Here is a 25,304-nt window from a genome sequence, read left to right as displayed (position 1 = left end):
GGAGGAGACATATAGTATACTGCAACTAATTCAAACAACAATGACCTTAAACCACAAAGGAATCCAAAATAACTTTGAAAATATAAATCAATCTATTTCTAAGTTAACTCTACAAAAAAAAATACCCAGAAAACAACAACAGAGGAGCAGATAAAACAGATCAATGGATATAGAATTGAGAATAGAGACTTAAAGATGGAATTTAACAAAACAAGGCAACATGATTTAATCCTAGTAGAAAGAAATTCACAAGAATTGGGGAAAAAAACTTATCCTTAAGAGTACAAAATAAATATGAGGACAAGAAAACAGATTGGATAAAATGGACTGTATTGATATCAAACATTGGAGAGAAAAGAAATGATAACAGAAGTATAGAGAAAGAAAAAGAATTTCAACGAACATGGAAAGTTAGAAGCCCCATACAAAGACACTTCACCTGATCTACTTTTTATATCTATGGCAACATTTATGAACATACAGAAAAACTTTTTGATTCAGCAAAATACATTGATTAAGAAAGATACTGGGCAAAGGAAAAAAAACTAAAGTGGAAACCAAGAAAATAGATGATGGGACTTACCAGAGAGAATATTTAAAAAATAAACATTTGTTTGAATATGGTTAAAGAAATAGAAAGGTTTTGGAACATATATGTCATTCTAAGAGGGGTGAATTCCCTAAATAATATAGTATGCTTTTCCCCCTTTTTGTTCTCTTTCTTGATATGAGTAATATAAAAAAGTTGAAATGATTTAGATAAGGGAAATGTTTTAGATACTTAAATGTGATAGAATTTAAGAAAATTATAATGGATAAAATTGTTTTGAATAAGAGTTAAAGTACTAGATGTATTAAATGGAATGTTTAAAGATTAAACATTTTTAATTATGGTTAAAAAGAATAAGAAATTTAGGAAATAAAGATATATTAGCTTAGGAGGGATATATATTTTAAGTAGTATGTTATTGTTTATGATTCTTTACTCTTGCTCTTCTTCTTTTTTTCATTGTTCTATCTATTCCTTAAGAAATGTAAAAGTGTGAGATAGTTGATATGGAAAAATAGAGTTAAATTTTTAAATGTAATTAATTTTTGAGAAAATCTTAACCAGTGAGAATACCTAGTATTTGGTGGAAGAAACAAATTAAAATAAGGATTATAACAGGATTTATGACAATGCAACCACAATGATTGGATAGAAAAGAAATATTATATTGGTGTGACTATTATTTTCAGGAATATTGGTAAAAATTACATATTTAATTGTTAACTATCAAAACAATAAGAATTGTATTAACTCAATGTTTGCAAAAGAGGATATTTTGGGAAAAGAGAAAATCAATTAAAACCATTATGTGGATTATGGATTATAGAAATCAATTGTTAGTGATTGTTTTACAAATGTAACCCAGACAACACAATGTTCACCAATTATTGTGATTTATGTTTTTAAAAAATCAATAAAATATATTACAAAAAAAGAATTATAATGTAGAAGAAAGAAAGAAATAATGTGGAAGAAGAAAAACACACACCACTTATTCCCAGAACTCACCAACCATCATCATGCGTCAAGATGAATTAGGCCCAAGAGAATATTCTCACTGAAAACACTCCTTTTCAATCCTAAATTAATGTGTTTTGGTTTAGATTCGCAGGCGGACTGTAGCAGCTTATGGACAGTTTCAAGGAAGTCCATGCTCAGGAAATTCATTTGAAACTCGTGCATGTGTTCCCACAAGAGGTTGCCCAACAGAAGAAGGATGTGGTGACCGTTTCAGATGTTCTTCAGGTATACAGCTTCAAGACTCTAAGTGACCGGCTGATTGTGTCAAGTGCTGGGGAAATCAGGAGATTCAGGCGATTCAAATGAGGATAAAGATTTATTGCAAACTTAAGCTCTCTACAAAAATCTGTGCTACTAATGGTCAAGGGAAATGAGCGGGAATTAAGAAGGCATTCAATGTGGGATGGACTTAAATCTCTTGTGGGCACACAGGGACTCATGACTTATGATGCGTTTGACTCCCTCCCTCGGGCTCAGCCTGGTCATCTCTTACAGATTGCTCTGTAGTGATAGAAAATGGAAGTAAGTAGGAGACAGTAGAGAAAATTAACAGAATTACATCTCAGCTTTGTTTGTCAGATTGTGGTAAAGGGACCATTGAAGAAGACCCAGTACCAAAACACCAGAGCAAGATATCAAACAACACTGTGTTTTTATGAGTCAGTTATCTGTAGCTATACCATGGTGAAATGTAATCATTTATTGTTGGGCTTCCTTTCTCAGTGCTGGCTGTGAATTTGGGAAATTGTAGACTCAACAGAATTAAAGACTATCAGATTAGGGAGAGTTATTTACACATTAACAAAGAGGTCAATTTATTCATCAATTCTGGTTTTCCTTATAGATCTTACCTATCACTGTTGTCTATTTTTATGGTAATAGGACAATGCATTCGCAAATCATTGATGTGCAATGGAGATCAAGATTGCCTGGAAGGTGGCTCTGATGAAGATAACTGTGAAGAAGTCAAGAAAATATGTGATGAGAAGCCCCCACTTAGATCACCTCCTAATGTAGAGCTGACAGGAAGAGGGTAATTTGCTTTTGTTGCTCTTCTGAATGAAAAAGTTATACTTTTTTACTTACCAATCCCTTGTTGAGGAACTCTGGGCAGCATGTTTAATAATTACTGTATTAATTATTACAGTTAATCGTGACCACTTAATTCTTTCAACCAATACTTGTTTGGCCTCTCCCTGTGCATGATCCTTGGTTTAGCAAGGAGTTCTTGGAGATGAAGTACTAGAAGAGACATCTGAAGCACCATTGGAGGAAGACTCAGATCAGACTTGATTGGGATGGTTGGAGCCCCTTTTGATTTTTGACATGTGTTGTTGACCAAATTTGTCCTTTTGTCCCTGTTATATGCTTTTTGCATGATAAAGTATTGTGGTGTTTTTTAATGTTGTAAACAATTGGAGTTGAACGGCACCTAAGTTGAATAAAAATTAATAATATATTTTTTCCTATGTTGAGAATTAGTAGCATGCTAAAGGCTGAAGTCAAAGCATATCATTTTGCCTAAGCCTGCAGAATCTCTTTGTGATGCAATTCAAGCCAATTTCCATACAGAGAGCATCAGTTCTTTTTATGTACATCTGCACATCTCTATCCAATATTTACAATTTAGGATAGTTTGTAATAATCCACATTAGTTTCTTTGTTATTAATGTGACTAAAGAGAAATTCCATTCATTTCTTTCCTAGAACAGATACTGTTTTCCCAAGTTGAAATTTCTGGACAATTAGATCATAACATCTCAACCTATGCAACCTTAGTTGAGGGACTGAACTCGGCTTTTCATGTTATGTCAGGTTATCATGTTAAGGATCGTTTAACACATCATTGTGTTTTAATAAAACATTTTAGCTGGTTATTCTGATATTTTATTTATAGAAAGAAAGAAGAACATTTCTGTGTGAATTGAGCCACAGTTGCCAACTTGAAGTCAAGAAAGATTTAGGCAGGAAAGTGAATGCTCAGATATGTAAGAACAGTATGGAAATAGCTCAATAATTGTTCGATTCACTTAGCAAATTGCGTAAACTGAACAGCCAGACGCACTCATATTTTTGGCAGTGAATTTTTTTAGCCCAATCTTGTTCAACCTGGATGCCTACCACTTGCATGTTTTAATTCTCAGAATTCTCGAATAGATTTCAGGGAGTTAGTTGATATTTGAAATATAGATTTCAGGAAATTAGTTGATATTTGGAAGACATCTAGATTGGAGAAAGCAATTATAGACCCTATAAGAAGGAAGAGAACCAGTAAAAATATCATCTGAAATACTTGGGTCTTTTATTCTGGATTTCCCCTTTGCTGGATTAACACATCATACAGAGCAATAATGGGGTCACTTGGCTTTGGTTGTTTGGCATGTGGTGTACACTCAGCTACCGTGGTTTGTAAGACATGATATACAGCATGTTGTATAAACTCAGTTAACTGGGGATTTTTCAGTAAACCATGGTTAAGCATGTTTTTGCAGAAGCAGAGGTATTCATAAATAGCTACTGCTTTTCTCCAGTCTTTTGGCTGGTTGATCTTAGTGGAGTGATTGGTACCTCAGCACAAAGGCTAGGATATTATTTCAAAGCCTATAAATTATATGCTTTATGCACTCCTGTGGCCTTGTGGATGGCTTCATTTGAATAAAAAGATGAGAGGAGATTGACCATTGTTATGTTAATTTGGGATTAAAATGTAGCTTTTCAAAGACAGTTGCCATAGAGATTAAAATGTTTTAGTATTATAAGATACAGAGAGCAATTCCATTCCTCTTTATGTAGCATGCTGTTTTATATGCTATCAGCTTTTGTGGCTTACAGTACTTCATCATGGCTGTCGTGTTCTGTCCATAGTTTAACTGTAGATGTACCAATGATTAGTTTCAGAGCACACATTCTAGATCTTGCACTTATAGTTACATTATAACTTTATTTGCTTGCAGCTTTGATGCCCTTACTGGTGAAATGAGAGGTGTGGTCATTGACACTAAGAGCTTTGGTGGCCAATGTCGGAAGGTCTTCAGCGGTGACCGGAGAGAATATTATCGGCTGAGTGAAAATGTCCTTGCTTATACATTTGAGGTGTGATTAGTTTATTTTCCTTATTGATATATTTCTAATCCATCCATGACCAGATATTAAAAGATACCATCTGACATCAGAGATGTTGTGTTAGGATTATATGGAACTGCTATCTATCTACAGAATGATAAAGAACTAATCCAACCTCTTGCTACCAGCAGCTACTAACACCTTTAGTAAGAATAGGAGTTTTTCCCCCCCATAGCTGTTTCTTGTTTTCATTGGTTAAATACTTTCTTTAACCCAACATCTCATCACTTGTATTATTACCATTAGGCACCATATGGGTTCCCCATCTGGCAGCTGTCATAAAAAAAATAAGAGGAAATTTGCATTTATTGACTGGAGTTAATTTGGAGTTAATCCAATTCAGCAACTTCCAGATGTATTTGAATTAATAGCTCCCAATATTCCCAGACAGGATACTTCTTCGTTATTTGGCAAGCTTGCTGGAATTCTAGGAGCACCTGTAGCATTTATATCAGCAGTATCTCATCTTGACAAAAGCTGCATTATGGAGGCAATCTATATTCATTTCAAGAGCCAAAATGTAACAGTATTGTTTTTAATGAGTCATCAAATATCTTTTTTTTTCTTTGTACAGGTGAAAATTGAGAATGAATTCAATACTGAATTTTACAACAGTAGCTGGTCCTATGTGAAAGAGACAGAGGGTAGCGCTAAGGGAAATGATAACCATCACTACACAGAACAAGAATATGCAAAAGACCATTCAGAGGTATGTATTGCTTTGCTTTCTTACTTCTCTAGTGACAGAAAGGTGAAGCAGAGTTATCTTTGGAGGGGTGTGTGTGTTTCTTTTAGAGCTTTACATTATCTTCAAAATTACTCAGAACAATCTGAAGTCGGCTCTTGTAGCAAAATACAAGTTCAGCTAATATATTTAGGCCAAGAACTGTTGCCATTTTGCATTCAAGAGAGTCTTTAGAAAAGAAATAATCAGCTTCCTTACTATTCAAGTATAACACCTAACGTGAAATTGACTAAACTGCTAGTGAATGCAAAGGGACATTCTTCATTTTCTAACAAACAGCAAAAAATATGTTCTGGAAATGGAATGATCTGCAATAGATTTTGGGGCTGCTTTAGTGATGGTAGGGAGGTGCAGAAAGGATCGTATCCTCTCCTATTCTATTAACAGAAGCTGTTTCCAATGATTCTGCTAGAATCAGTCGTTCTGTAATAGTATATGGAAGATGGGGTGAATATATGCTGCCAAGAGAATGGTCAAATAAGATGAGGCATAGCCAGAAGCTGGTAGGCACAGCAAGAGATTCAGAAGGGGCCTCCATAGCTTCTTGGGCTGTAAAGGAAATGGCGGGAGATATGTGCTTTCAGTCTTGCAAGATTCTATGTAGGAAGCCTTACAATAAAGTAGAATTAGTGTAATCTATCTGGAAGGCTGACATCATGGTCTATCATCATCATCATTTTGGCTATTCACATTATGTGAATCTCAAACCATTTTCTAAGAGAACAGCATAAATGCAAAACTGGAAACTATAATAGAATGTAGTAAAAATTACATGCTCATTGGATCAAATAATCAAGATTGACTTGAATCAAGAAAGCATGACTACAAAATTATCCATTTGTTCATGAAAGACCAGAAGCCCTCCTATATGCCAAATACTTACTCTAATATGTACTCTGTCATAAACAGTGTTCTGGACGAAGCAACATTTTCCTTTCATTGTCTCACAAATCTCTAATATCAGGTCATTAATAACTCTTAACATTACAGATTAAGTCCAAGATATGCATGAAAAAATAAGAACGGTATCAGTTGCTGAGAGCATTTGGACCTGGTTTTTGGGTCTAGATTCTAGAGCAGGAGTTCCCAACTCTCTGTTTGAAATGGGGCAAGTGGGAGAAATGGGGCAAGTGCGCAGCTGTGAAGCTCCACTCGTGCGAGCAGAGGCACTGGCTCTCGCACACGAAGTTGCACTCGTGCGAATGGAGCTTCATGCGCAAGTGCAGGGGTAGGCAACCTCGGCTCTTTTATGACTCATGGACTTCAACTCCCAGAATTCCTGAGTCAGCTGACTCAGGATTTCTGGGAGTTGAAGTCCATGAGTCATAAAAGAGCCGAGGTTGCCTACCCCTGCGCAAGCGCAAGCACCCTCTGCTCACATGAGAATGGAGAATTCTCACATGAGAATTCTCACACACCATTCTCTCAAATGGAACTGTTTGCAGGCGCCTGCCACTCACATGCTCCTCCCATGCAGGGCCAGGCCGCCAAGTTAGAAAGGTTGGGGACAGCTGTTAGGAGAGGAGAGGAGAGGTTTGGTTCATTTTGAACCACTGATAGGCTGAGGTGAGTATTATATGACTAACCTGAGACAAATGGAGATATTTGCCTGTAAACCTCAAAGTTCTATGTACAAGACCCAGTTTGTATATTACTGAATAGCACATGCTGGATAGCAGGCTCCAATAATTGAATTTTGAAGAGTGCAGGTTGACGTTGTGACCCAATTATGGTATGTGCAGTGTACCATACAGCTCATATGTCCATCCTCTTTGTATGCTTGTGAAAAGAGCTGCCTGATTTGTGTCTTATCTTCCCAGAGCAACTATCTTATGGTGATTGAAAATTCAGTGGAAGTTGCACAGTTCCTCAATAATCAACCCACATTTTTAAACCTTGCGGAGTCCTTCTGGAAAGAGCTTTCTAGACTGCCCTCCTTCTATGAATATAATGCATATCACCGACTAATTGAACTTTATGGAACACACTTCCTGCATTCGGGATCTTTGGGAGGATATTACAAAGCCATTTTTCATGTCTCTAAAAATAAAGCTAACTCAAGAGGTAACATTTACTGCACTCATTTGCCAGCACCAAGGATTTACGAGTGAAATGTCTTCTATTTTTGCATGTGGTTTTGGATTCTTACTGGTTTGGTTCCGACTTTTACAAGTCAAGGAGAAATGTGATCGTTTTATGTCTTGGAGTTCACTATTTTTATTGGGGTAGGGTGAGGTGGGAAGAGCTTTTGTAGGTAGTTACACATATTAGTATAGTTTTGAAACTCTCTGTATTTATGTTCTACTGCACAGCTCTATGCCAGTATCAACAATTCATGTTTTACAGCAGCTTCTACCTTCCTAATAAATTAGAGCAAAGTAGGCAGAGAAAAATGACCAATTACAATGAAAACTAAAAGCCACAGCCTGAATGCACGCAGTTCTGTATTTAAAATCATGGCATTGTACAACTACCATAAGTGAGTTTGCTTTCCGTACAATATAGGTGGGTCTTTTCTTAAGTTTCTACAGCTGCTTCCTGCAGCTACAACATGTTTCTGGAAAAGTTATGGTTGCTTTAAAGATTTGCCATGAGGTTGCTCATTCATGCCCTGTTGTGCTTTAAAACGCTTCTGAGAACCAAATTAAAAAAAATGCACACTTGTGTTTTAACCCAGTGCCTAAAATCATGCCATATACTAGATCCATTTCTGCGATTTCAAAGAGAGAAAAATAATCATTTTTAAAGTATATCTCTGTGCATAGGTCACAGACGTTAAAAACTTCCTATCGACTTTGGCCCTGAGACGTTGACTTAACTTGTTTAAAATTGAAATTCCAGTTTGTTAAACCTTGTCTTCATAGGATCATCTATTTCAGCTATAAATAATGTTATGTGAATCTCCAGAATGTTATATGGTCATGAAGAGAGGGTCATTTCTGGAGTGGTCTTCACTATGAAATTTCTTGCTAGTTTCATTTAGCAAATGTAAGCACTATGAATATCAAGGCATTTCTTAAACTCATTTTTTGTCCTTAACAAAAGTTCATGGCCTTACAACTTACAACAGTTCATTTAGTGACCTTTCAAAGTTACAACGGCGCTGAACAAAATGACTTACTATCATTTTTCACACTTATGACTTTTGTAGCATCCCCATGATTATTTGGTCAAAATTCAGATGCTTGGAAATTGGTTCATATTTATACCCGTTGCTGTGTCCCAGGGTCATGTGATCCCCTTTTGCAACCTTTCGACAAGCAAAATCAATGGGGAAGCCAGATGCACTTAACAATCATGTTACTAACTTGTCAACTGCAGTGATTTAACTTAAAAACTGTGGAAAGAAAGGTCGTAAAATGGGGCAAAACTCACTTAACAAATGTCTCACTTAGCAACAGAATTTTTGGGCCCAGTTATGGTCATATGCCAAGTACTGCTTTATTGGAGTTCCTTTTCCATCCATGGATTGCTTTTATAAATTCCTGAATTACATAAATTATATTTGTTGTCAGGATAATTTTTTAAAACCGGTGGGTTGCCATTGGTTTTGGCAGAAAAGTTAAATCTTTTAATTCCTAAAGTAAGCATATTTGCTCTGTTTAAATAATAGGGTTATCTTGGGGCCTATAACTCTGTAACAGCTACCCATCAATCTGCAAAATGAGTGCACTAATCCACTTTAGTACAATGAAACGTATCTGATGGTTGTTTGTTTCATTAGGGTTCAGTCTAACAGATATGCAAAAATGCACCTCTTCTGGGTACAATTATTGGATTGTAAAGAAGAAGAAAGTAGAGTGCGAAGCCCTCAATGAAGTCTTGAAGCAATCTTCCGGTAAGGAACTACAGGTATATTCCCAGGAAAATATGAGAATGTTCACTGTCAGCATTCCATGTTGTTAAAGGACTTTGAATAATAGGATGATTCTAGAAATACTAAACTCCTATATTATTGGAACAGGACATTTCTGCTCATTTCTTTCGATGTAGAAATGCTGTGAGACAATAAAAATCATTTTCTCTGCAAAATAGCCCTCTAGAAGGTCACAGCCGTCCACTGCTGGTCTTCCAGTCCATTATACCCTAAAAGAGGCTGGGATTCTGTGTTTAAAATAATGTAGGATATAGTTCTTTTAAGCTCTGTATTTTTATTAAATGTAAACTTCTTAAGAGCACTCATGATTTACCATGATCCTTTTGATGGGGCTCATATTGTTGGGCAATATAAGTTGTTCGACTTTTAAAATGCTCTTTCTGTATGCCTATCCTTCTAGGAGTCAGCAACGATCAGATTAGAGCTGACCCATATGTAGAAGGAGGGGATCCTGGAACTGTGGCTGGCTTAAGTTTCATAGACGTGAACAATCCAGTGGCAAATACCGAACGGTATTCCCGCTGGGCTCGTTCAGTGTCTCTTTTTCCTAGAGTTACTAAAAAAAAGGTAAGATTTTGATTGCTTAGATTTGGCACAGCCTTTTGCATAATCAAAAGCCCAGCATTTTCATACATAAAGATAATTTATGGGATCTTGCTTCTGGTTACCCCATATTAGTATATAAGGTAAAGGTAAAGGTAAAGGTTCCCCCGCACATGCGTGCTAGTCATTTCCAACTCTAGGGGCCAGTGTTCATCTCCGTTTCAAAGCTGAAGAGCCAGCGTTTATCCGAGGACGTCTTCGTGGTCATGTGGCCGGCATGACTAGACACCAAAGGCGCACGGAACGCTGTTACCTTCCCACTGTAGTGGTCCCTATTTTTCTACTTGCATTTTTACGTGCTTTCGAACTGCTAGGTTGGCAGAAGCTGGGACGAGTAACAGGCGCTCACTCTGTTACACGGCACTCAGAATTTGACTCGCCAAACTGCCGACCTTCTGATCGACAAGCTCAGCGTCCTAACCGCATCCCTTGTATTAGTATATACTGTAGGCCAATTCCAAATAAGCTGCATTTAGGCTTATCTCAGTGTGTGATCACACTATATCTATATGAATATTTTTATTCACATGACTGCTAAATACATAAGGGTCCATGGAACTTGTTTAATATTTTCATTTACTTCATTAGGCTTACCATATTGGCTGTATGCATCCTGATCACTGCTAGATGGCAGCAGAATGTTTTCTATCTGGTACTGTCTAGTGGTAATTTAGATTTTTGCAGCCCAAATAGGTTAGCCCTGTATTTCACGTTGTTTCTCAACCTCAGCAACTTTAAGATGTATGGTCTAACTCCTGAGGTTGAGTAAGGCTGCCATGAATCTACACCAGGTGTACTGGGAGTTAGTATGAGGTGCCATCTTGTATAAAGGGACAGGCATCCTTCTCTCAACTGCTTTATAAAAGATGATTCAAATCTTGCAAGATTATCAGATCTTGTTAGATTTCAGGATCTCAGGTCCTAGTATAATCTCAAACCAGATTTTAGCATTTTTTAAAAAAGAAATAATTGTATGGGGGCATGTGATTGCTTTTTATGGGAATTGCTGATGTTCTAAATCTTTGTCAACCTTGGCAACTTTAAGATGCGTGGACTTCTGGGAGTTGAAGTCTATGCATCTTAAAGTTGCCAAGGCTGAGAAAGACTGCTCTGAAGCCTCAGATTAGGGTTAGGTTTAGGGTTAGGGTTGTGAATTCCTGACCCACATAATCTATGGCCACCCGATATATATCACCTCAGGATTCTGTTTTGGAGCACCAGCAGCTCTAAGCTGATTTCATTCCTTCCTATTTCAAATAAAAATAAAATGTTTGCTTTGCTTTCCTATATTTTGGCTCCTTAAAATTGCCATTGACAACAAAAGCAGCTTGCTGTGAACTTTGCTAAACAGAAGAGTAACCAAGTGAAAGCAAAGTGCTTGTGACCATTTTGCATTTGTCAGCCAATCAGTTAAAATGTTTTAATTAGTCAAAGTGTTTGGTTGTTTTTACCTTCTGGGCCAGCAGAAATTATACTAAGTCAGATATAAACTACGCAAAAATGTACATAGATTTGTACTGAGCATAGCTAGGAGACCTGTTATAAATGCATGTCAGCTATGAACCCACAGAGGCAAATTGTCTTATATTTGAATACCAAACAACAAGCAGTATCATGGATTACTGATTAATTATAAGTCTCTAAATAACTGTAACTCTTCCCTCTTCTCCCCTCCACCCCCTTCTACAAATTATATTTCTGGTGTCAAAACGCTGCTGTTTTTTTGTCCCTGAAGCATTTGTCTGAATCCTGTTTTACTTTATTTTATGTTATATTATGCAAAGCAGTTGTTCTGTTTTTCATTGTTCAGAAATGTTAAACAGATGGTATCTTGCAAGGCAAATGTAATTTCAATTCTTAAAAGGTTTGATTTGCATCAGAATTACTTTAACTTTATTTTTATGCTTTCTTTTTCACTTTTGATATTATTGGTGTGAGGTTTTTTGTTTCTGTTTTTCAAACTTACCTTAGAAATGTACTGCACTGGAAAAATGAGTACGTTTAAAGAATAGAAATCTACTTTTAAAGTACTGTGGAACCATAGAAGGGACTTGGGCTGCTGTTAAAAAGTCACCGTTACTGTTAAAAGTTTTGGGATAGGAAATCAATTTGCAGTGAGGTAACTACATAAATTAAGTGTACATATAGCGATATCTATCTATCTTTCTGTCTAACAATTTTTCAATATAGCAGAATTACACAATAGAAACAAAAAAAAGAAAGAGAAAGGAAATTGATGGACTTCTGGCAGCATATTCATTTAATGAATTTAATAATAAAGTTGTTATTATTAAATTTTAAAAAGAAAAAAAATACACAGTTATGCCTTTCATCCTTCTATCAAGTAATTGTCATGCTAATCTGTTCCCCATCCTCATCATGTCTCCATCATCCCCAAATTCCAAGGTCAGATCAATCTTGGCAAAAGGAGAAGGGGTTACCAGGGATGAAACATTAGATAGGGTCATTGATGCAATGCGTATAAGTTTTGGCAAGCTCTTTGAGACAGTGGGTGATATATATATTTTCCTTTTCATGTTAATGCAAATATGAAGTGTTGCAGGCAGCACTCATAGTTTAGAATTCCAGTTAATGTATACCGGACGTCTCTCGGCAGAAAGTGGAATTCTTAACTGTGTGCCTTCTATATAGCTGGCACCCCTCTATGAGTTGGTGAAGGAAGTGCCATGTGCCTCGGTCAAAAAACTGTACCTGAAAAAAGCAATTGAAGACTATTTGAATGAGAATGACCCCTGCAAGTGCAAGCCATGTCAGAATGGTGGTCAGCCAGCTGTGGAAGGAACTCAGTGCTTGTGTTTTTGCAAACCATACACCTTTGGAGCAGCTTGTGAACTGGGAACTCTTGTACAAGATCAGCCAGGTAAGTATTTCTTCATTCATAGAAGTCAGGGATTTAATGTGGTCTGGACAATGCGTAACACTCGGTCTTCTCCACGCTTGATTCTTTATTTGCATCTATTGTATGGTATCAAGTTCTGCTATTGTATTTAAGAAAAGCAAATGAGCAATCTTGAAACCACATTGTACAAGGAGAAGTTGAAACAAATGTGTATTTTATCCAGCAGAAATTGAAACAAGTGTTCCCGGTTGCTACAGAGGATGGATTTAAAACCAGTTGGTGGACATTGCATTAAAGTTGATTTTGGCTATGTACCAGTTACAGAATAACAGAGTTGGAAGGGACCTTAGAGGTCTTCTAGTCCAGCCAGGCATGTCAAACTCGTGATGTCATGTGACGTCGCACGACGTATCGGAGCTTTTCCCCCATTGCCAGCAATGGGGTGGGCGCGGTTTCCTTGTGATGCATCCTGCCCGCGGGCCGGCAGTTTGACACCCCTGTTCTAGTCCAACCCCCTGCTCAGGCAGGAAATCCTATGCCATTTCAGACAAACAGTTGTCCAATCTCTTCTTAAAAAATTCCAGTGTTGGAGCATTCACAACTTCTGGAGGCAGCTTGTTCCACTGATTAATTGTCAGGGCAATTAGAACAATAAATCAGTGGAACAACTTGCTTCCAGAATAAGGAAAAACAGACTTTTTCTCCTCTCTCTTAAAGTAGCACAAGGTCTGAAAGTAATTTATACACATTCCTCAAGTACTTAGAGGTAATTGAATCCCAATTGCAAAAGGAGGAAGCTTGGCAGAAAACAAAAGGGGTGAGTTACCAGTATATTTTCAAAGGAAAAATAACAACAATGGGAGGGCCTTCACAGGAGTAATGTGCTTCCTCCTTCATTATTTGGAGATGCTAGAAAGTACTGATAGAGGGTCCAGGTCAAGAAAAGACCAAGTCAGGTTCAATAAACGATGAAAACAAATCATTTCAGAAAGAAGAGGAAAAAAGGAGCATTCATTGTAAAAAAACAACAACAACCCTACACTGAAGATATTAAAATGAAAAACTGATGGACTTGCATCAGGGGTGTTCTATCTTATATCTGATATTGCAGTTCCAGACCTGAACATGGGGTTAAATTACAATTTTACAATGGGTGAACTTTTCTTTCACATTACAGGAGTCATAAATGGAGGCTGGAGCTGTTGGTCTTCTTGGAGCCCATGTACTAATGGAAGGAAGTCCAGAAGTCGAAGTTGTAATAATCCTTCCCCAGCGGGTGGTGGCAGATCTTGCATTGGTGAAAGCTTTCAAAACCCTCAGTGTGAGGATGAAGAGCTGCAATATTTTCGGTAGGAATACTATCGATAATCAATTTAAGATCAACATACAAAAATATTTTTAACATTGATCCACACTCTCACACACAAGGCTATTCAGCATCAAACATATTCAAATTATTATCAATTGCAGAGAGGTCATGTGGCCGGCATGACTAGATGCCAAAGGCGCACAGAACGCTGTCGCCTTCCCACCGTAGTGGTCCCTATTTTTCTACTTGCATTTTTTATGTGCTTTCGAACTGCTAGGTTGGCAGAAGCTGGGACGAGTAACAGGCACTCACTCTGTTACGCGGCACTCGGGATTCGACCCGTCAAACTGCCAACCTTCTGATCGACAAGCTCAGCGTCCTAACCCACTGAGCCACCACGTCCCTCTCTATATATAGAGAGAGATAGAGATAGAGATAGAGATAGATAGAGATAGAGATAGAGATACTGTATATAGATATAAATGTTGAAGTTGAATTCTGCCATAGTCCCCTCATTCAGTTTACTCCCAGGGGCTAGATGGGCCCCCATTTTTTTGGCCATTGGAAGGAGAGTTAAGACCTGGCTCTGTCAATTGCCATGGGGGACCTAAGAGGGGTATGCAATCCTGGCGGTGGTTGATGACATGAGGCTGCTCCCTCTGTCGCTGCAACTTTGTAATAGCTAAATTTTTACCATTGTTTTTGTGTGAATTCTTTTTGTTTATGCTTTTATATTACAGTATTTTTTTATTGTAAACAGACCCTGACTCACTTAAGTGAGATGGGAAGTGTAGAAATGCAATAAACGAGGAAGAGAGAGAAAAATAGAGATAGATAGATAGATAGATAGATAGATAGATAGATAGATAGATAGATAGATGATAGATAGATAGATAGATAGATAGATAGATAGATAGATAGATAGATGATAGATAGATAGATAGATAGATAGATAGATAGATAGTAGATAGACAGACAGACACACACGCACAGAGAGAGAAAGAGAGAGAGAGAGATGACAGATAGAAAAGCAAAGCATTTTAAAATGAAAGGTGACAAATATATTGAAGGATATTTGGAAAATTTGAATCTCATGTTTTGCTTTATAGAACAATAGAGCCACACTGCTTTGATACTTCTGGAACTGTCAGAGAATCCTGCCCGTCACCACCTCACTTGGAAAATGGATATGTTCAAGTAGGTAAAACATAAAAGAATTGTTATTTGTATTCCAAATTTGTGTGCAGATCCAGAGCTGCAACTTAGTCTATTATCTTATACTGACTTATTCAGAAACAAGCCCCATATCTGGTGTTCTTTGATGCATTTGCATGGCAACACTCTGATTTTCCTGTTAGCCTGTCTCTGGTAGTTCAACCCCTTTGGAAGGACACTTGAATAAGACAGCTAGAACATAAGGACCACAATCCTTTGACATACTACATTCCACCCACTGAAGTATTTTTTACCTTTTTCTGTCCTCTTTTTGGAAGATACACAGTAGTTAAGAAGTTCTGACTTCTTAACTACTTTCACCAAAGGTGCAGAGACTATTCTACTGCTAGAGGGTTTTTTGCAGTTTTATTACTGTTCTACAGAAACACAAGTACTTAATTCCAACTGTTACTGATATTCCAAAAATGCATAAACCAAAGAAAAATAAACGAATGTTGTATTGTTTCATATGTTCTGTAAGAATATTCTGCATATAAAGATTTGTTTGTTTGTTTGGTTCAATGATTCTCAAGATTTTTTGGTTTTTCCTAGGATGCTGATTCATTCTATCCTGTGGGGAAAAGCATCCATTATGCTTGCAACACTGGATTTGTAATTGTAGGAAACCCAGTTGTTACCTGTGCTGAAGGCTTGAAGTGGACCATTGGAGAAATCAGCTGCCAGAGTATGTATAAGAATAGCAGAGTATTGCTGGAGCAGACCAAAAGTCTGTTTAGTCCTGTATCTGTTCCCATTATGGTCAGATAGATAACTTTAGGATGACTGTAAATAGGATATAAATATAATATCACTATTTGGATGGTATTCCCTAAAAATTGCTATTGGGAGGGATAAGCCCTTTCAACTGGAAGAAACCATATTTGTTGATATCCATTAGGACAGTTTTTCTAAACCTCCCCAACCTCAGTTCCCATAATTTCCCAGACAGAATTGAAATTTATACATCTTACAAACTATTGCAATTGAGAAACACTGCATTAGGGTATTGACTTCACTGGATTTTCTCACCAACTTGTCAGTTATTGATAGGAAAGGAAATTGCCTCGATCCAGAGTGTGTGTGTATACACACATACACACACACACACACGGTAAAGAAGTACTTCTTTTTATCTTTCTCCAATTTCCCATCATTAGCAATAACTTTAGAGCCAATTTGGTGTAATAACTACCGTGTTTCCCCAAAAGTAAACCCTACTCCAAAAGTAAGCCCCAGTTGATTTTTTGGGGGGAGTGGGCCTAATAGAAGCCCTACCCTGAAAGTAAGCCCTAGCATGGGGCATGATGAGTTGGCCCAGATCTTCCATGCGACCACCACCCCCTGCTGCCCGCTTGCCGGAGGCTGCTGATAAAGTGCTCTGGCAGGCTGGTGGCGGGGGGTCACTCTGGCAGTTACTCAGAAAATCTGGGCCACCTTGCCGTGTGCTAGGGCAGCCCAGAGCAGCACGGCCAGGAGGGCAAAGAGCCCCACGAGGCCCAAAGAACACCAGCTTCAGCCCTTAGCACAATGCTTGCAACACTGAGTAGGCATGCAGGCTGGCACTCAGTAGCCCAAAGGCGGAAGCGTGGGCAGTGCGGTTCCACTGGCGGCCACTGACGAAGGGCCCTGGCAGGCCAGCGGCAGGGCAGCACTCCGGATCTGGGCCGACTCGCCCTGTACTAGGCCGCACCTGTACCGTACCTGGCCACCACCACTCTCTCACCGCCACGTTGTTTCTCCACCCCATGCATAGGCCTCATCCCACCCCCGCGCACTCACGGCCTACTAGTACCGGTACCAGTACCGGCAAAAAGTAAACCCTCCCCAAAAGTAAAATCTAGTGCTTACTTCAGAGCCCCAAAGAAAATAAAACCAGGTCTTACTTTCAGGGAAACACGCTAAATGTTCCAGATTAGAAACCAGGAGATTGTGAATACTAGTCCTGCCCTAAGCCCAAAGTCAACTAGATTGTTTTAGCCCAGTTCATCTCTCTCAGCCTAGGAAGGAAGCAGTGGAAAACTCAAAGTCAAGACTGATTTAGACACAAAGACACATTTGTGTGTGTGCACATACACACACACACACACAAACAAACAAACAAACAAACAATAATATTTTGAAGAAGGAAGAAGGTAAAATACTCATTGAGAGTGAGATGAGCAGTACTAAAATAAAATAAAATAATAAAATAAATAAAATAAAATAAAATAAAATAAAATAAAATAAAATAAAATAAAATAATAAAATAAAATAAAATAAAATAAAATAAAGTAAAATAAAATAAAATAAAATAATAAAATAAAATAAAATAAAATAAAATAAAATAAAATAAAATAAAATAAAATAAAATAAATAAAATAAAATAAAATAAAATAAAATAAAATAAAATACCAATAAAGAAGAATATTTGTAGCTCAGGGTTGAAATGAAGAGTCCTTTGTGCTCTCTGAGCTTGGTTATTTTCTTACAGACATGCTATTGATGATGTTTCCTAGGAGGGTTAATGAAATGTCTGCAAGAAAACAGCCAAGCTCAGAGAGCACCGAGGGTCCATAAAATAATAAAATATAAAATAAAATAATAAAATATAAAATAAAATAATAATAAAATAAAATAAAAATAAAATAAAATAAATAAAATACAGATTCTCATATAAGAAGGGCATTCCCTAGGAAGGGAAGGTTTTTGTTAAGTGGAGGCCTTAATAGTTGTCTAAACATTGACATTCCCAAACAATTGACATTCATAATAGTTCTCTCCATTCTGTTTTTGGTCTTTTTCCTCCCCTTCCTGCCAATATCATATTAGCATTCTTCTGTTTCCTCTCTGTGTGGTTGTCCTCAGTAATTCTTTTTTCTTCTCTGTGACAAGTTTCTTCCTACGTCACATTTATCGTTTTATTTCACTCCACAGAAATAATTATACATAATCAAAATAATTCTGAAAACAACTGCCACCTTTTTCTTTATGCTTCGCCATTTTAAAGATTTCTTATTATAAAACTAAATTTTCCATGTACTAAAACATCTATAAAAATATATACTATTATGCATTATTTTATCCTAGGATGTATCTGTAATATTTATCCTTCTTTGTTTTTCTTATGTGCAGATGTAAATGATTTCCCTTTAAATTGCACATTACACAAAAGCTTTGTTTTGTGTTCATCATGCACCAGGATTTTTTCCTCTTGATAAATCTTTTTTTTAATCTCTTTTAAAAAATCTGGTTACTCAAATATTGCATATTTCAAACAAAAGAAGAATTTGATATTCTGTCCTTATCCAGATTTCCCCCATGTGGTCACCTTTCAGACATGAGAGGACTTTATCCTTCAGAATTCTTAGCAATCAACATATTGGGTGAGGATTTTTGGCAGCCGAAGTCAGAATATCTGGAAGGTGCTAAAATGAAGAAGGGGCAGCTAACCTGGGAATCTCTAAATCAGGGGTGGGGAACCATGGTCCTTTTATGACCTGTGGACTTCAACTCCTAGAATTCCTGAGCCAGGAATTCCAAGCCATAAAAGGGCCATGGTTCCCATCCCTGCTCTAAATCTATTGGAAAACTTTTATTAAGCCTATTCAGAGAATAATGGAAATTATAGTCCAATGTGATTGGAAAATTTCAGAAGATCATTTGAATCTTTTCACATGTATCTGCACATGCTTGGATAAGATATAGGCAGGTTTTAGTTGTGCAGTACTAGTCCTCAGTTTACAGGTCAGGATCTTATCTGGGTCGACATTATTTATCACCCACATTATAAAAGAATAAAAGTCATGTGGAAAAGAACTGAAAATAGGGGAGGGGAAATAGAGAAAAGGAAAAAAACAGGGAAAAAAACAGATGTGCAGTACATACAATTTATACAACATACTCAATAGCCAAGCTATTCTCCAAAGCACCTGAAAGCAGGACAAGAAGCAACAGATGGAAATTAGTCAAGGAGAGAAGCAACCTAGAATTATGGAGAAACTTCCTGACAGTTAGAACAATTAACCAGTGGAACAACCTGCCTCCAGAAGCTGTGAATGCTCCAACACTGGAAGTTTTTAAGAAGAGACTGGACAGCCATTTGTCTGAAATGGTATAGGCTTTCCTGCCTGAGCAGGGGGTTGGACTAGATGACCTCCAAGGTCCCTTCCAACTTCTTCTTCTTCTTCTTCTTCTTCTTCTTCTTCTTCTTCTTCTTCTTCTTCTTCTTCTTCTTCTTCTTCTTCTTCTTCTTCTTATTATTATTATTATTATTATTATTATTATTATTATTATTATTATTATTATTATTATTATTATTTCTATTATTTTCTGATCCAGTTTTAAGATGCAGCTGAAAAAGGTAAGGGCTACTGTCTTCAACAGGAAAATAGAAAACAGCAATTGAAAATATTTGTGTCTTTGCCTCTTTTTTCTTAGAAACAGCTTGTCTTTTACCAAGGCTTGAAGGAGGACTGAGAGGAAATCCACTGAAGCCTTCCTATCAGATTGGAGAGAAAATTCACCTGTCCTGCCCAAATGACATGCGGCTAGTAGGATCATCTCTTCTTCTATGTGAACCTAGTCTGAAATGGTCTCCTGATCTTGCTCAAATCCACTGCCAAAAACAAGGTATGTTTCAGTTCTAAATAGGTTAAAAATAGCATCAATTTGGTAGATGCTATCACCACCATCAACATCTATGCCTCTTAAGCTAGTTAGCTATCTTTAGAGGTGATAAAGGTAAAGGTAAAGGTTCCCCCGCACATGTGTACTAGTCATTTCCAATTCTAGGGGCCGGTGCTCATCTCCGTTTCAAAGCCAAAGAGCCAGCGCTTGTCCGAGGATGTCTCCATGGTCATGTGGCTGGCATGACTAGACGCCAAAGGCGCACGGAACACTGTTACCTCCCCACCATAGTGGTCCCTATTTTTCTACTTGCATTTTTACGTGCTTTCAAACTGCTAGGTTGGCAGAAGCTGGGACGAGTAACACAAATATTGTTCTTAATCCAGTTGCTGATCCAGAGCCTTGGTGGAGCAGTGGGCTAATGCCTCCTTAAGTAACACCAGCTGCCTGCAATTATTGCAGGTTCGCATCCCACCAGGCTCAAGGTTGACTCAGCCTTCCATCCTTCCGAGGTAGGTAAAATGAGGACCCAGATTGTTGGGGGCAATAAGCTGACTTTGTAATAATGCCGCTGGGGGGGGGGCGAAAGCCCTAATAAGCAGGTATATACATAGAATGAAGGCTATTGCTAAGCACATTTGATTTGTGCTTAGATTGTAAGCCGCCCTGAGTCTTCGGAGAAGGGTGGGATATAAATGGGATTAAAATAAAATAAAAAATTATACATGAAATGAAGGAAGGGAGCTTTTTGTCTCTGGTAGCAAAACATCTTAAGCCAGCCCTGATCCAAACACTGCCTGTCCTAATGTACTAAGTATACTTTATATTCCTAAAAATTAATAAATGAAGTTTATATCAATGAACTTTCTTCAAGGTCAAGTGTGTACCCTTTTTTTGTTTGAGTGCAATAAATGTATTCCATGAAATGATTGCTTCTAATGAGCCAATTTTCAGTCAAAAAATTTCTTTTAATCCCTATTTTTCTTCCAATGATAGGAAGCCGGGTTTCAGAAGGCTGAAAAGGGCCCTTAAAAAGTATAAGAGTTATTTTGTATGTTATATGTATATGTATAAAACAACAGCATAGCCTAAAATGCAAATATTAAAATTGGATAGGCATTGATGGCAGTGGATGATGGAACATAATTTTTGTTTTACTCGTGATTAAAGAGGAATAGTTTAAACCAGGGGTGTCCAACCTCAACAATTTTAAGACTTGTAGATTTCAACTGCCAAAATTTCCCAGCCAGTCTGGGGAATTCTGGCAGTTAAAAGTCCACATGTCTTAAAGTTGCCAAAGTAGGACACCTCTGGTTTAAACCTACTTATTATTGCAGTAGCCATAGAGAGCATTTAATGAAGTGATCATAAGCATAGGTGTCATGTAGTTGGACTCTCAAAAGCCATAAAACTGCCCCAGTTCTAAAGGTTAAGCCCTAATTTTGTCATTAAAGTATCACGTCCCTTATTCACAATTGGTCCATGTTTCCTCCCCTGATGAAACTCCTGAGGCTGTGCTGGGGGAGTTTTCCTTGGCTTCCCGTTTTCTCCTAGTGATGCTATGTTTCTTCTTAAATTTCAGTTGTTCCTCCAGTTACACGTCCAACAGTGATTCAGTGCCAACCATGGGAGAGAGTTTATCAGACTCAGTGTGTTTGTAAGTTGCCAAACGAATGCAGGTGAATTATGCCATTTCTGTTAAATTAAAATTTTAAATGTGTGAGTCTTGAATGAATTAAAAAGCTTTGGAGCTTCATTTGCAAAAAAAACCCTGAACTTATCTTCATAGTTGGATAGAACTGCTTGAGGAGTTACCTTGAAGTTTGAGGAGGAGTGGATGGTGTGGAGATGTTTGAATAGACTGGTTTGGCTAGAATTAAAGACCCCATGGTTTTTCCATGAGGACAAGAATATTTACTGTGAATGTGGCACTATTCAAACAACTACCCATCTTCTACAGTGCCCACTGGGAGCAGCATGCACACAGATGACTTGCTGGCATAACCCTGCCATTAACATGGCCTGGCATTGAGGTAGAACTATATAAAATTGTGTTTTATTAAAGTTTTTAATATTTTAAATTTAAATCAATAATTTCCCCCTTCTAATTCCTGCATTTTTGACACAAGATGAGATGAGCTCGATTTGAGGAAATTATTGCTATTTACCCTTCCTCTCCTGCCAAAACGGTGAATGTAAAGTGCTTATGGGAGAAGTGGGGTTTTAAGGAGAAGTAGCGCTTCACCCACTGTCATCATCTAGATCCAGGATATATCCTGGAAGGCAATCCTGTCTTTAGATAGTTGACAGTTTCCAACCCCAGGCTACATCTGGACTTGCCCTTGAATTTCACCATAAAAATCAGAAAATGTATGGAGATTGAGGACCCCATACTAGCCAGTGAATGTATGCAGCTTATTTATATTAAAGACTATTCACATGATTAAACTCCATTTCTGTAATACTGTCCTCTTTTGACATATTAAGAATAGCAATTTGGCAGCAGAGCTTGGAGATTTCACCCTAAGCTTTCAAGGACTTCATGCAGCCTGGAGGATTCAGACAGTGTGTACCTGCTGTTAAAAGCCAGAAGAGTGTTGTGGGTGATTTGCTGGAGTTATTTTTTTTTCTTTCCAGCTCTTCCCTGGATGTCTGTGCTACTGACCCCAAAACTCAGCGGAGCATATGGCTAACCATTTGCAAGCTACATGCCCTTGAGTGTAGGGGTAGGCAATATAATTTAGTGGGAGAGGAAAACTGCAAAGACCGTACTCTTTCTGAGCGAAGTTGTGATTCCTGTCAATTGTGGGAGGATTGTGACGGTAAGAGATTTTTCCTTACTTACAAAAGCTAGAGACTGTAAATTTAGATCTGTCTCTGATAAAGAGTCAGGGTGATTATTGCCCCCACACACACACACCAATTTCATTCAGGTTGACCCTAGAGGGATTTTTTGTCCCTTCAGATTTTCTAAAAAATATTCTCACATTTCCCATTTTAGCAATAGCAACAGCACTTAGACTTATATATCTCTTCACACTGCTTTTTAGCCCTCTCTAAGCAGTTTACAGAATCAGTATATTGCCCCCAACAATCTGGGTCCTCATTTTACCGACCTCAGAAGGATGGAAGGCTGAATCAATCTTGAGCTAGTGAAAATAGAACTGCCAAACTGCTGGCAGCGGCAGTCAGCAGAAGTAGCCTGCAGTACTGCATTCCAACCACTGCGCCACCACAGCTCAATTATGCCCTTCAAAGTACTTGGAGAGAAAATTAAGGGTTATTATCAAGGCAAAGAGCAGAGGAAGGAATTAGGGCCAAGCAATAGCTTACAAAACCCAGTTTGATCTAGTGATTAAAACATCGGGCTACAAACCAGGAGATTGTAAGTTCTAGTTCTGTCTTAGGCACAAAGCTAGTTGGTGATGTTAAGTTGGTCAGTCTCTCAGTCCTAAAAAACAAACAGTGGCAATTCACTGCTGAAATCTTGCCATGAAAACTTGCCATGAATTTGCCCAGGCAATCACCAGAATTCAACCACACGTGTGCACACACTGACTGTTATATCTGTTGCTGCTTCTTATTTTATCCTGGAAGTGAGGTATCTGCAGGGAGTCATCAGAAAAATCAAACTGGTAGCTACAACAGTGTGATCAAACATCTGGTTTTTTAATGTGTGTTGCATATATATATAAAAACATGACACACATAAAAAATAACTAGAGCTTTAATCACATCATCCTGGCTACCAGATTAACTTTTTGTGACCATACTCTGTGGTTACCCTTGCCTGGGAGAATATGCTAGAGCTAGACCGTTGGTAAAAACTCTCAATACATCTTTCAAGCCATAAACATATTAATTTGGCCTTTTTTTTAACTAACACTCTCACTTCAACAATTGGTTAGGTTGGTTTGTGTATTACAGATCTGATTTTCTGTTTTCATTACATTAACTTCCTACTTTGCAACTGTTCATTATTTAGAGTCCACCAACACGTGCACATGCAGAGAAGCTGGACAATGCAGTGAAACTGGAACAAGCATTTGTGTCAGTGTGAATGGAAGTCCTGACCAACAGACTATGACTGAATGTGAGGCTGGCATCCTTAGATGCAGTGGAGAGAGTGTCAGTGTAATTAGCATAAGACCTTGTCTTATACAACAGACTTCCCAGTAATGAATGTCATTGGTAATGGAACTGGGTGGACAATGTGATTAACAATGAAGAGGCAGAAAAATAGAGACAGTGCTATTGAAATTTGCAAAATATCTCTTTCTGTTAAATAATACATGACAAGAAAGGTTTGCAAATATTTTATTGGTGTATATTCTCTTCCCAAATAAAAGTTGGAAGATAATCAGCCCACTCGATTTTATATGGATTTTATCCATATTGCAGGAATATCCCAAAATTTAGAGCAGCCCAGTAGGAAAAAGATACTCAATCTTTTTCTGATCAGGAATCACTTTTGGCCTCACTGATAGGCTAAAGGCCACATTCCAAAAAATAATAGCTGAGAAAAGGACCTTAAAACTAATTAAGTTTTATTTTGTTTGCAAATTAACTGCTGTTAATGTAATTACTTTTAGTTATACAGTATTTTTAATAATTTCCACTTCTATAGGTCTGGGAATTTAAGTTAAGTACTTCTGCACTAAGGGATAAAGGAAATTTTTACTAACAACAACTGTAATGATGTTAGCATTTGGCAGGCTAACAGTTGTGTCTGCATTCTGCCTGGCAGATGGTTCCGGACACCTGACGTAACCCACATCTATTTCACCTTGTCTTACTAAAACAAAGAGAGATGTTGGGGTTGTAGATCTCTTTAACAATCCTGAAATATTCTGTTTCTGGACTTTTTTTGAAATCACTTTGATTGTAGGTTTTAATGATTACAATGATTTTGTTGTTATAGAAATGACTTGAAATGTTGAGAAATGTGAGGATAAAGGTTGAGTTGTAATTCTTTATTTTTTGTACTCTACTGTACTGAACAAAGAAGTTGCACCTGTTTTTTGTTACTTTCTCTTTGCACCTCTCTTAACTTTCTAATTTTTCTTTTTGTAGCTTTATCTTACAATAAACTTCGATAAAATTTTTGAACAAACAATCCTGAAATATTCAAACAAGTTGACTTTTCATGTCAATAAATCATATCTTAAAAATTGTGGCAGTGTGATTTCTTACCTTTATTGATCTATGAACAAGTTCAAAAGAATTTCAGCAAGTTTGGAGTTCAGCAAACATGAAACTCAATAGTGATAGAGTAACAACATTTGGTGTACAGCTTAGGGATAAGGGATCATCAGTGCATGTGCTAAAAAGAGCAATCAGCCTTTAAAGGAAGCCTTCATCCTGCAACACTTAGATCTAAATGAACCTAACGATGAA

The 25,304-nt window shown here is 37.5% G+C and overlaps 1 protein-coding gene across 2 annotated transcripts in view; it reads left to right on the top strand.

Annotated features, from left to right (window-relative positions):
* Positions 1–25,049, top strand: part of C7 (complement C7) — a 29,873-nt gene extending 4,824 nt beyond the window's left edge. For both annotated transcript variants that reach the window (XM_083356913.1, XM_083356912.1), the window contains exons 4-18: positions 1,654–1,795; positions 2,453–2,603; positions 4,525–4,663; positions 5,268–5,402; positions 7,259–7,502; positions 9,163–9,276; positions 9,716–9,882; positions 12,571–12,799; positions 13,956–14,127; positions 15,197–15,284; positions 15,855–15,987; positions 19,719–19,910; positions 21,490–21,586; positions 22,545–22,729; positions 23,893–25,049. In XM_083356913.1, coding sequence (XP_083213039.1) covers positions 1,654–1,795; positions 2,453–2,603; positions 4,525–4,663; positions 5,268–5,402; positions 7,259–7,502; positions 9,163–9,276; positions 9,716–9,882; positions 12,571–12,799; positions 13,956–14,127; positions 15,197–15,284; positions 15,855–15,987; positions 19,719–19,910; positions 21,490–21,586; positions 22,545–22,729; positions 23,893–24,086 — 2,382 coding nt within the window. In that variant the 3' untranslated portion in view covers positions 24,087–25,049. The remainder of the gene's footprint in view (positions 1–1,653; positions 1,796–2,452; positions 2,604–4,524; positions 4,664–5,267; positions 5,403–7,258; positions 7,503–9,162; positions 9,277–9,715; positions 9,883–12,570; positions 12,800–13,955; positions 14,128–15,196; positions 15,285–15,854; positions 15,988–19,718; positions 19,911–21,489; positions 21,587–22,544; positions 22,730–23,892) is intronic.
* Positions 25,050–25,304: the final 255 nt, after the last annotated feature.

Source organism: Vipera ursinii (assembly GCF_947247035.1).
Source record: "Vipera ursinii genome assembly, chromosome: 2".
Lineage (NCBI taxonomy): Eukaryota > Metazoa > Chordata > Lepidosauria > Squamata > Viperidae > Vipera > Vipera ursinii.
The sequence above is the reverse complement of the archived record's forward strand: the minus strand, read 5'-3'. Positions and strand labels throughout refer to the sequence as shown.